Genomic DNA, 11,651 nt, shown 5'->3' with positions numbered 1-11,651 from the left:
CAGAAATGAATTTCGGAAAGCCGACTGACAAACAAAAAAAAAATGTGTCGGGAGAGGAGTGGGCGCCATATTGGACTCAAAGTGTATTTGTGGAGAGGTGTCTCCTCGCAGGGCTGCTGCAGATGTGCGCCCCCGGCCTGTTTTATTAGGCGCAGCCAGCGTGGATGTGTGGCTTTAAAGCACCGGGGCGCGCTGCGCTGCCGCCGGTGGCCTGTGTAACGGTGCACACGGCCGTGAGCCGCGGGGCCTAACGGTGCACGGCGGGCACCGCTTGGTGTCGGGGCCAGCGTGTTGCCCTCTCTCGCTCTCGCAGGCTCCCTCCAATCGCTCCCTGCAAGAAGGAGCCATTCGAGCAGACCCCGAGAAACATCACCGGCTCCAAAAAATTCCAAGTGTTCTGCAGCCCCGAATGGCGTCACCCGATTGGCCGAGGCCCTATCAATCATGCCTTTAGCCGCACCCCTCCCCCCATTCAACCACTCGCCTCTCTGTTCCAGTGTGTTTACTACACTGCCGAGCATAAGGGAGACACTCGTCTTCACATGCACTGAACCCACAGAGAACAACAGTTTTAGTTGTCTTTGTAAGAGCAGCTCCCGGAGATCAACATGCCCAAGAGAAAGGTGCGTATCCTCCAAACCATCCAAACACTTTGAGGCGCCTCTCTGCTCCCAGAGCAATGCAAACGACCGGGAAGACATCCCTCTGAGACATTACTTAATTATAACGCAATGTGTGACGGTTTTTCATCGCCGCTAATTTTTGCCTATGTTCCAGATATAATGTGCATTTTTTGTGTGTTAGTGTGAATATTTTCCTGCTCGCACACGGCCTGTATTTGGTGTCGGAGTGTGAGCGCCGCTGTCCTTTGGGGGAGTCAGAAGTCTCTCTCGGTCTCCATGCAGTTAAAGCACAAGCAGCAGCCATGCTTTGCAGCTCTCGTCCACCTTCGTCGCCGACCTACCGAGAACAAACGCCCCGCTTATCGCCGTTCGCGCGCCGAACCGGCCGCGAGTGGCGCCAGAAAATGCCCCGGTGCTTTTACTTTGCGTTTTGACCGCGAAAGCGAACATTCGCCGTCGCGTTTCGGTAAAATTATATATTTTCTCTCTTTGTTCGTGGTCCCAAATGGCTGCGATGGCGCCGCACCGCCGCCCGGTGGCGCCCGCGGCCAGCCTCGGCCAGAGTCCCTCCCCCCTTTCTCGGAGACTCCCGCGCCAGCTTTCAAATCCGAGCTGCATGCACTGAATGGGAGAAGGAGATGGGGGAATGAGAGGGGAGAGCAGGGCCTGGGCCCCCAGAACATGGCTCCAGGGGCCCGCATGGCTCAGCCCTCACAGCCTGATCCTGAAAGCACACATTGCCACAACACCACCAGGCTGTGACACATTAAATCTAACTCTATTTAGGATAAATTTTTATTTTGACACCAAACTCAAAAGTTTTTTCAGCAGGTCTGTAATTATCCATAATATGCACCTGAAGCATTTAACAGCAGTTTGCTGTTCGTGTAAACACAATTAAACCGATAATAATGTTGTATATGATAGTTTTTCTATTTTAACTGTTTCTGTTTGTGTTTTTCAGTCACAGGGAACAGAAGGAGGGGAAAAGGATGAGGTAAGAGGGCGAAACACTGAGCAGCACACAACACATGAGATAAGAAATCATTTTGAATCAGTTTATTTCTTAAAGGAGGTACTTTGATATCAAAGTCACATGTGTGTTTTCTGAATACAGTCTCAATCAAAATAAAGACCCCCTGATAACAGTCTTCTGTTATGTTTCAGCCCAAGAGGAGATCGGCTCGGTTATCAGCGGTAAGAAGAAACACAGTGTCGCTACACTAATTTACATCAACAGATACAGTTCATTAACATGGAAAACCTATTCTAATTCTTCAAAGGGCTCACACACACACAAAACTGATTAAATCAAGTAAATGCTGCTTTTAGAGACACAAAAACAAAGAATTATTCTTCTCACAAGTGCTTCAGTTTGATTCCCTTGACAGAAAACTACTAAACACATAATTTTTTACAACATCAAGCTCAAGAATTAGTAAAACACATTTATGTACTGCATTGCATAGTTAATAAGTTGGCAGAAATCTTAAGATAAACAGATGGTTAAGTTTTTAAAATATATAAATGTCAGCAAAAGTAAAAAAGTGCAGGATCTGTTTCTAAACACAACTGCACATGTATCTACTTGTGTTATTAACTAAATACCAATAGAGGCTCTCAGAATTCCAGCATTTCATGTCTTAATGTTGTTTTAATTCCTCAAACAATTGAGACATTCAATAAACTTTGTATCAAATCCCAGTGAAGGTCTTTATTAAAAGAGACGATTTTAGACGTTTGTTTCTTTGTCGTCCTTTAAAAAAGTGTCTTATTTGAGCTGGATGTTCTCAGAATAACAAGAAAAACTGTAAATTGGCAAATCATCGAGGTCTTACCTGCATATTTTCTCTTTTCTCTCAGCAAAGACCGGTCGCAGCCAAGCAGGAGCCAAAGGTCAAGAAGGCAGCGAAGGTAAGGAGGCGCTAGGCCCGAAAACGATGTGTGACACAGGTAGACGTGCAAATTCAACCCACTAACACTTCTAATTATTTGCCACTGCAGAAAGAAAAGGCCGTGAACGACAAGAGGGAGGAAAAGAAGACCAAGAAGGCAAAGGAGAACGCCGAGGCAGAGGCGAATGAGGAAAACCACTCCGAGAATGGAGAGGCCAAGACCAACGAGGTGAGCGGACGACAGAGTTCTCCGCCGCAGGAGAAGTCCGGTATTACCGACTTTAGAAAAGTTTTGACCCCTGTCGTCTCCGTCCCACAGGTGGAGGCAGCCCCTGAGGAGGCCAAGGAGGAGGCCAAGTCCGAGTAGCACCACTGCCCAAGCTTCCTCTTCCTCCTCTACACCAACCCCCTACCCCCACCCCACTCCCCCAGATCCCCCCAGCCAACCTGCCAGCCCCCCCACCCCCTCCGCCCCAAGTCTCTCACACGGCTTCCCTCCAAGGCGTATTGTTAACAGAGGAATATTTTTATCAATGATTTTATAAGTATCCGTACAGATTTTTAGCACAAAAAGCAAAGCTGATTATGGAGCGCCTTGCAGATTTGCAGTGGTCATATCAAGTGTCTGCAAGCAAGATGAACACACTAAAATCTTTTTTAAATGGCATTTCATGATTGTCGAAGGCTTGTTTGGTGTAGAAAGTGTGTCCCTGCTGGATTGGCTACGTCGTGAGTTGTGTATTCCTGTGTTTTTCCGCCGCTCGCCCCGCCCCCTGATCTCCCCACTTCCTCCTTCTCCTCCTCCCCTATTCTCCCTCCACAGGTTAGACCTTCCTCCCCCGACAGTTCAGCTTTTTATCCATGTTTTATCGACAGTTTTAGCCATGTTAATGTGGGTGATTTCTTTTTAGACCTCCTAAATGTGCAGTGAGTTTCCCTTTTTGCTTCCGCCTCATGGTCTTGTTTTTCTGTTTTTGTTTTTTTTCTTTCATTTAAATCGTGCTTTAAAAGAAAAAAATTAAAAGCGTGTTGAAGAGTGTTGTCCATAAGAAAGAGGAAGACGAACATGCGAAAACATTCCGGGAACAGCGATTGCCTCCGACTCCGTCTCCTAAGACGACCCTGCGTGTGACAAAACAGCTCCTGCTCCATCCACGCTGTCATGTCAGCTTTTCTAAACACTCTGGTTTTTTTAAAACGATCAAATTTGGAAACCTTCTCTGACAAATGCAGGTGTCTGGTCCCTCTCTTATGTTCTGAAATTCTCTTAATAAAAAGAAGTCCTGGGAATTTTCCTCGAATTGAGTGTCTCCTGTTTGTTTCTTAAAAGCACCTTTTTATTATGATAGTTGTAGTTTCTATATTAACAAACTGTCAAATTATAAACTTTGTCAACATGTATCTACGACAGTCCACTTCAGGGATAGCTCACAGTGCAGCTTAAAAGCTCCAGCGCTGGTTTCATTAATAAATACAATAATGTATTATCTTGAAATGAAAATTCAAAGCTACATAGTAGCATAATAACAAAGCCTCCAACAGGTTGTTTAGCAATCTTCATTATTAACAACATGTGAGAGGTTTTCACTGTACGAGGACATGTTTAATTAGACCTTTAATGCACACCATTGCATTCACTTTAGTAGAAGTGGGACTTGTACAACAGGGTGGTGCCAAGACCTCCGACAAGACAAACCACATCTCTGAAGTAATTTCACAGCAGACACTTCCCTTGTTTAAGGATGCTGCCGAAGGAAACACGTTAGGTTCTAACAAGGGGCAATTCATAGACAGTGGAAGTTTGAAACTCAAATCAGCTGAGGATTTGGACCTAGATCTTCCCAGAAATGTGATTTACTCCACATATGTGTTGCTTCAGCTACATAGTGAGGTCATGGAAGCAAAAGGTCACAAGCTGGGACGCAAATCCAAGATTCCCCGACAGTAGGAGACATTTGCTCTTTCATTCATCATCTCTAAGGATTCATCCTTGTCAATCACTAACATTTTCAAGTTGAGGACATGATACCAAATAACCAAATGAAGGCCTCTAGTGAAGCCTTTATATTTCATGGCCTTGTCTTGTCCTCCAGCAGCATGAGACTGCTGGAGGTTACAGCACACGCCATGAGTGTCTATCCACCCAGCATCTTCCCTCCCCTTCAGGCTTTTGCACATTCATATTTAACTCTACATGAACCCAAGCGTGAGCGCCGTGACCTAAATCAAACACAACCCTCAGACAAAAGTATCACCGCTGCATGTAAGCCATGTCGTTTAAAGACGGTTGCATATTTAGTTTATTGCACACAAAAGCTGCATGCATGAGTTCACGGTGGAAGCCACAGACATGATAGATGCATGTCGTTGATTAAGCGAATGCAGGACTTGCACAGAGCTTTGTGTGAGCCCTTGCCTCCAGCACTTGTGTGTTCGCCGGACTCCTTCAAGCCCCAACCTGAATTCCCTGTGCATTAAATAAGCAGAGAGATATTTTTATGTGATCATAATGAGTACGATTGGTGACCCCCTCTGCATAATAATCATCTCTAAGCATTTGATTTGCAGCATCTGGCTGCAGCAGGCTATCTGCAGTGCCAGTTTAACTGTAAATCACTTCCTGCATTTTTCCACAGAAGGCAAAGCTATGCTCATTGTCAAGTCTTTTTCTCCCGCTATTCTGAGCAGCAGCTGCAGCTCCTCTGACCTGCATTGTCATGGCCGAGCACCGGGCTCCATTTTGTCGATATTATTTTTGTTGTGTGCAGAGCGTTAGTGCACAGCGCCGTCGCTAGATGGCAGCATTTGCTTATCTTTTGGTTCCCCCTGCAAACACCGAGGAGCTCCCATGCTCATGGCACCCACTTTGATTATCGTTACAATTTATCAGCTGATTGATTAAAAGTGTTATTATTTTTGCCTGAGGCATATTATCATTATAGGCTCCATTGTGAAAAACACGTCAAACACTCAGAAATGGATCCCCCAAGGCTTTCATCCTCCTTCATACTCTCTTTTAATCCCCTTTTCAGCATCATCTGTTTGATTTGTTTGCTTTTTCTCTTCTTGTTTCCAAGCAGCAGTTCAATTAAGAGCCAGTTCTGAGGCTCTGAATGGAGCCTCCCGTGAGTGAGGATCTATTGATAAAGTGCAGTGATGTGAAGGGAAACTGAAGAGTATTGATTGTGCAGAATGTTTCAGATCTCAGACACACGGTGGCCTCTCTTTTCTGCGCCACCTTCTTTCATCTTATGATTCTCCTCAGCTCTGAAACCTTCACTGATCCGTCCATTTATCCCATCTCGTCCAAAACACAGCAGCTAGACTCCTCACCAAATCGGCTTAAAGAGATGGCATACGGATGTAGGCCACTTCAGGCAATGAGGGAGCACATCTGACCTTCTTGTGGATGTGAGCCTAAAGTTGTAAACTTACAAATGTGGCCCAAATATCCCAAAACAAACGTGGGCCACTTTTGGCAAACATGAGATGCTCTAGGCAAGGTGAAATCTGGATGTAAACCTTGAGCGGCCCATGTGGTGAATGGTGAATATGGCCCAAATATCGTTATACATATTGGGGCCACCTTTTGCTCCTTTGCTTGACATGCAGTATTGTTATGGCTTACTTGTGGCCCACATCTGGCAAACAGGAGTGGAGCGCCCAAGTGCCATCATTCTACGCAGGCCGGTGGGCCGGATGTGGGATGTGGCCTCTGGGCCAAAACAATTTTGCTATGTGGAGCAGCATGTTACTCCGATTTTACCCTCTCTTCATTGGCTTCCAGAAAATTTTATAATTGATTTAAAGATTTTATTACTGACTTTTAAAACCCGTTCTAAACTTGCACAGAAGTACATTTAGGATCTTTTGACACCACATGTACCCAGTCGTCACCTGAGGTCCTCAGTTAAGCCCTACTCACCTTTCCACAGTCGCAGACTCGCTCTTTGGACCAATATCCCTGAGAAGATCCATCTGGCAAAGTCCTTACTTACCAAATTTAAATCTCTCTGAAAGACTAATTTTTATAGGTGTGATTTCTCCTAGTTCTGATCTTACCAACTCCTTAAGTTCTGATTCCTTAACCTTTCTTTACATCTCACCACAGTGAATTATACTACACATAAATAATGAGTAAAGTGTTGGAGAACAGAAGAGCAAAGTTTAAGAAAACAGGGATTATATTAATTAATTTGTTACATATCCCATACAAGGGTCTTCATCTCAGCTGGTCCAGGATTATTTACACTGATTGCTGCTGTTCCCTGAGTTTTTAAATGTCACATGCATAGGTCTTAAATGCAAGTGGAAGAAGAGACCCAAAAAAGAGTTTAAAACTGTGGGAAGCTCTCAGGGTCTGTGCTCAGAAGCAGAAACCATGCGACTCAAAAGCCCTATAATCATTTTATTATGTTTTATCTTCTTTTTACTCTTTTCTCATGTGTAACATTTCTTGTCTCTCCATCTATGATCTAATGCTGTGTGATCTTCAAATTGCTTTTAAACAGTTTGCTATTGATTGCCTGCCAATTCTAATTTTTAACTTGTAAAGCATCTTGTTGCTGTGTTTTGAAATATGCCATATAAAGTTTATTATTATTACTAGTGTTGTTATTATTGTTATTATTATCTCCTGACTGCATTCATACTAAGATGCAGACGTATAGTTGAAACGTCTAAGAGCTAATCATTCTATAGTATTAATATGTGTGTGTGTGTATGCTCTCTCTCTCTCCCTGCTCTGCCTGTACTGAATGTTTGTCTGCGAGCTTAACTGTCTGTCCGACCATCTGCCGGTCTTCCTGCACCATCCTCTCCTGTCTCCTTTCACTGTCTAGCTGCAGTAATCCCAAGGGAGTTGTGACCCAGCCGTGCACAAGTGTTCACCCTCGTCTCTCTGATAGGTTATGATATGTTGACTAAAATAGCCCATTTTCCCTGTTTAAACATGCACATATCCCATTCTGTCATCCCACGCATTACCAGGCCCCTGTCTCCTCCCCCACACTCACCCATTCACGTCCACTGTCCACATCATTCTGGTCAAGGTCTCACACACAGGAGGGGGGCGAGTGAGAATGTGTGTATGTGTGTGTGAGGGGGTTTGTTGTGCGTAAATGCACCCACCCACACCTTCGCATGTGTGTGTAGTACGAAGAGAGGGAGAGAATTGTCTGTGTAAAGGAAGAAGATGACCTTTCACGAGGGAGTGATTTAAATGATGTCCTGTCGTCACCAGGGATACTGGCGTGTGAATGTGGATGAGCATTTGTTGTGTTTACACATGCTCACACACACACAAACACGCACTCAAGTTGCCAACAGGTACACAGTCACAGTTTAGTGTGAAAAGGCATGAGTCAAATGTCATCCCTCCAGACTGGACCTCAGTGATGCCTGAGATGAACAGATGTTTGGTGGCAAGGTTCTCCGGCGTGCTGCTCCGAAAGGATGTTGCTGTCTGGCTGTCTTAAATTGTTTGCGTTCAGCTGTCTTGTTTATCTGCCAGGCCCACTGCACTCACTCTTTGGGGCTGGGATGTACAAGATGCGAGTGAATGGGAAGCGGCAGGGTGAGGAGAGGGAGAGGAAGAGAGAGTACCGAGGGGGTGTAGAGCTGGATGCAGATGGGGATCTATTCTCTCCACACACGCAGACAACATGGAAATGAGTGGGCGTCTGTGACGTCAATCAGTGTAGACACACACACACACACATGCACACACACACGCACACACACACACACACACACACACACACACACACACACACACAGAGAGAGAGAAAGACACTCCCCTCCTCTCCTCTCTCCCAGTCCCATGCTAATACACGCTTCAGTGCAAACAGCAGCAGTGCTACGGATCACAGGCATAAACAGCAGCACACACAAACAGCAGCCGCACTCCCCCCCCCACACACACACCACCACCACCACCAATACAAACATGAACATACGCACACTCAAACACACAAATCAGACTTTCATCCCTGACCTCGCTGATGATGTCAGTCCATCATTTCTGTCTGTCATACAGAAAAAAAAAGAAAGAGCCACTCAGATCCTTTAGTGAAGTAAAAATAGCACTTTAAAAATAAAACAAATGATATGTTACAGTCCCTGCACTGGAAAACATACAGTGCACTCAGAGACCCCCTAACATTCACATTTTATTGTGCTGTACATGTAATTCTAAATAGATAAAATGCCATTTTTGTCAATTAATCTGCTCCCAGTAATCGTCAATAATCCACAGAGACAAGATGACAAGAAAAACTGAAATCTTTCGATTTAAAATTATTTTAAAAAAAGCCTCTTTGGCTGCATTAACACTTTTAAATCTCCTTGGTCAAAGTCTCCAGAGGCTTTGAACACCTGGATTTAGGCAGTTTATCCCTTTCTTCCTGGTAGATCCTCTCAAACTCTGTCCGGTTGGCTGTGAATCGTCTGTAAACGGACATCTCTCCACAGACATAATTCCAGTCTCTGGCTGGACCATTCTGAGACAGTCAGAGACTTGTCCAACAGACACTCCAGTATCTTTGTGGCTGTATACTTGAGGATATAGTGACGCTGAAAGGTGAACCGTCATCCTAATCTCAAGGTGAATGCAGTTCGGAGGAGGATTTCTGCAAGGACCTCACTGTATTTGCTTTCATTCATCCATCCCTCACCTCTGTCCAGTCTCCCTGTCCCTGCTTCTCAGAAAACTCCTCATACCATGATGCAGCCAACACCATGGTGCACTGTAGGGATGGTCTTACCCAGGTGATGAGCATAAGAGAACATTAAGTTCTCGGTCACGTCTGGGACCAAGTTTGGCCGGACAGCTTAGTCTGGTGGTTTCAACTTCTTCCATTTTGAGAGATATTGAAGCCACCGGAAACATTCCAAGTGTTAGAAATGGTTTTAAACCTTTAACCTGATCTATACCTCATCACATTTTTGCAGAAAGTTCCCTGGACTTTCATGGTTTGGTTTGTGTCATTTTGGGTTGAAGATTGGGGGGGTTTAGGTCAAATAACATGGTCAAATACTGGATAATTTCTGAATAATCGCTTGATATACTTTAGAAATAAATCACACTTTGTATGTCATAATTGCCAGATAATACCTAGCTTGCTATACTAGCTATAGCCAAAGAAGCAACAATAAAAGTGGGGTGAAATAAGTTATTCTTTGCTGGTGAGGCGAACTAAATTGAATCGAGAAAACCAACATTTATCGTCTTTACTAATATTTTTCATGTGGTGTGACGGTTTGATCATTTTGGGGGGTGGGGGAGTTGATTATTTGGGAGGGTTCTAATCCCAATTACCAGGTAAATTACGCCCCCTTGGTACTTCCACAGGTGTGTGTCTTTCTAAACTTTGTCCTATCTCTTCATTTTGCCATAGGTGCTAAGTGAATCCTCTGTCACAGAATTGTAAGGCCACATGATGCAGAAAATACATAATAGGAACACTGTGTGCTTTGTGATGTTAAATAATTGGTAAATGTCTACAACAGCCAGCTGCATGTACAGCTGTACTGCCTCGCTCACTAAATTGTACCCCTCGCTCTGCTGTAAATCTGCCTTTCCCTCCGCCTGATTGATCGCCTCTTATGTAAGCTTGTGTCTGTGTCACATGGCCACCATTATGATCCATTATGCTGCATATTTAGTTTGCATAATTAACAAAGTAAGGTCTCTGCGACCCACAGGTTGCTGAATGGATTCGATACCAAAGAGACAGATAGTACAGACACCATTCAGGAGACATAATCATCTCAAACTACACTCGGTGCACTATGTGGATTGATGCAAGAGGAGTTAAAGCAATTACGGTACAATTTGAGCCTGGAAATAGCACGGATGGGTGGAAGCTGTACGAGGAATAACAAAGCCGTATGAATGACAGGTTCACTTCCTCAAGGTTGTCTGATTCAGGCTCCATGCATTGCGAGCATTTGGCATGTTCGCCTTTAAGAAATCATTCATCCATGTCACAGAGTCGTGACGACACAGACTTCTATCTTGAGAAATGAAAAACTATTTTTGAAACACTCCTCCCTGCCTCCCCAATTTTGCTTTTAAGGATGAATTAGCTGATAAAGTGAGAGTGTATTAATTTAAATGAGGCGGAGGTGTGTGTGTTTGTTGAGGAAGGGTTGGAGGCATTTGTGAATGTGTGTGTGTGTGTGTGTGTGTGTGTGTGTGTGTGTGTGTGTGTGTGTGTGTGTGTGTGTGTGTGTGTGTGTGTGTGTGTTGTAAGCTGCATCACAGAACCAAAGATGCAGCAGCCAATTTCTTTGGCAATTGCTCCATTTCTTTGAGTGAAATGGTTTTCTTGGCTGTTTTTCATCAAGGTTTTTATCCTCTTGTACCCTCGGTTGGGAGAGGACTGAGTCATAGCAGTCAAGGAAGCAGTTGGGTGGGAGGAACACAGTAGGTAGGGAGGGAGGGAAGGAGGGAGGGAGAGAGGAGAAAAGGTAGAGGACGTGGGTGGTATGGGTTAAGGGGAGGGGAGGGGTGAGGGATTTTGTAGTGAATGAAAAAATTATGAATGGTGAATACTACACATCCATTTCATTACCCGGGGTTCATCAGTCACAGAAGCAGAAATTCTGTCGGAGAAGGAGCATAAAATCCTCACTAATGATTTTCTACATTAACTGTGCGACAGCAGGTGTTTTGTAATCCCAGTTTTATTTAATGGTTAATGGTATCCATATATAACACTCTCACATGACACTTTAAAAGGGGGCTGGAAATCGACAGAAAGTTACAGAGGAATTAAGTTGCACGACATGATGAAGGGTTTCAAATAAACTGTCTGGCAGCCATAATGATCTTGATTCACACTGGAGCAACATGTTTATCTCTTAAGCTCCAATACAAACACCAACTTGATGCTTTTGTCTCCATTTATACTCCAGAGGCTGCATGTGCCCACAGGCTATTCCTATTTTAACACCTGCAGACATGTAGAAATAAAAAGGTTGGATTGTTAAACCTTTAAAACCTGTGTGAAGATGATTCAAACGGGGCTGAGGACACAAGTCAGATCGAATGTGTGAGAGATGGAGAGACAGATGTGTGGGTGATGTCCTCTTTTGGTCTAAGTGAGTTTGTTTGTCGAGGGTGGACGGG

General features: G+C 44.4%; 1 protein-coding gene across 1 annotated transcript; it reads left to right on the top strand.

Annotated features, from left to right (window-relative positions):
* Positions 1-219: 219 nt before the first annotated feature.
* LOC118112209 (non-histone chromosomal protein HMG-14A) lies at positions 220-3,819 on the top strand. The gene is made up of 6 exons (XM_035161334.2): positions 220-623; positions 1,588-1,620; positions 1,791-1,820; positions 2,487-2,537; positions 2,628-2,747; positions 2,838-3,819. The coding sequence occupies exons 1-6, from the start codon at positions 609-611 to the stop codon at positions 2,883-2,885; spliced, it is 297 nt and encodes a 98-aa protein (XP_035017225.1). The 5' UTR covers positions 220-608; the 3' UTR covers positions 2,886-3,819.
* Positions 3,820-11,651: the final 7,832 nt, after the last annotated feature.

Source organism: Hippoglossus stenolepis, chromosome 7, assembly GCF_022539355.2.
Source record: "Hippoglossus stenolepis isolate QCI-W04-F060 chromosome 7, HSTE1.2, whole genome shotgun sequence".
NCBI classification, from domain to species: domain Eukaryota; kingdom Metazoa; phylum Chordata; class Actinopteri; order Pleuronectiformes; family Pleuronectidae; genus Hippoglossus; species Hippoglossus stenolepis.
Note: the sequence above shows the minus strand (reverse complement) of the source record. Positions and strands in the feature narration are given on the sequence as shown.

Bases quoted from the DNA above. Each gene is read 5' to 3' on its own strand.
- LOC118112209 (XM_035161334.2), top strand. The intron at 1,821-2,486 runs GTAAGAAGAAAC...CTTTTCTCTCAG, and splicing joins GATCGGCTCGGTTATCAGCG to CAAAGACCGGTCGCAGCCAA. The intron at 2,748-2,837 runs GTGAGCGGACGA...TCCGTCCCACAG, and splicing joins GAGAGGCCAAGACCAACGAG to GTGGAGGCAGCCCCTGAGGA.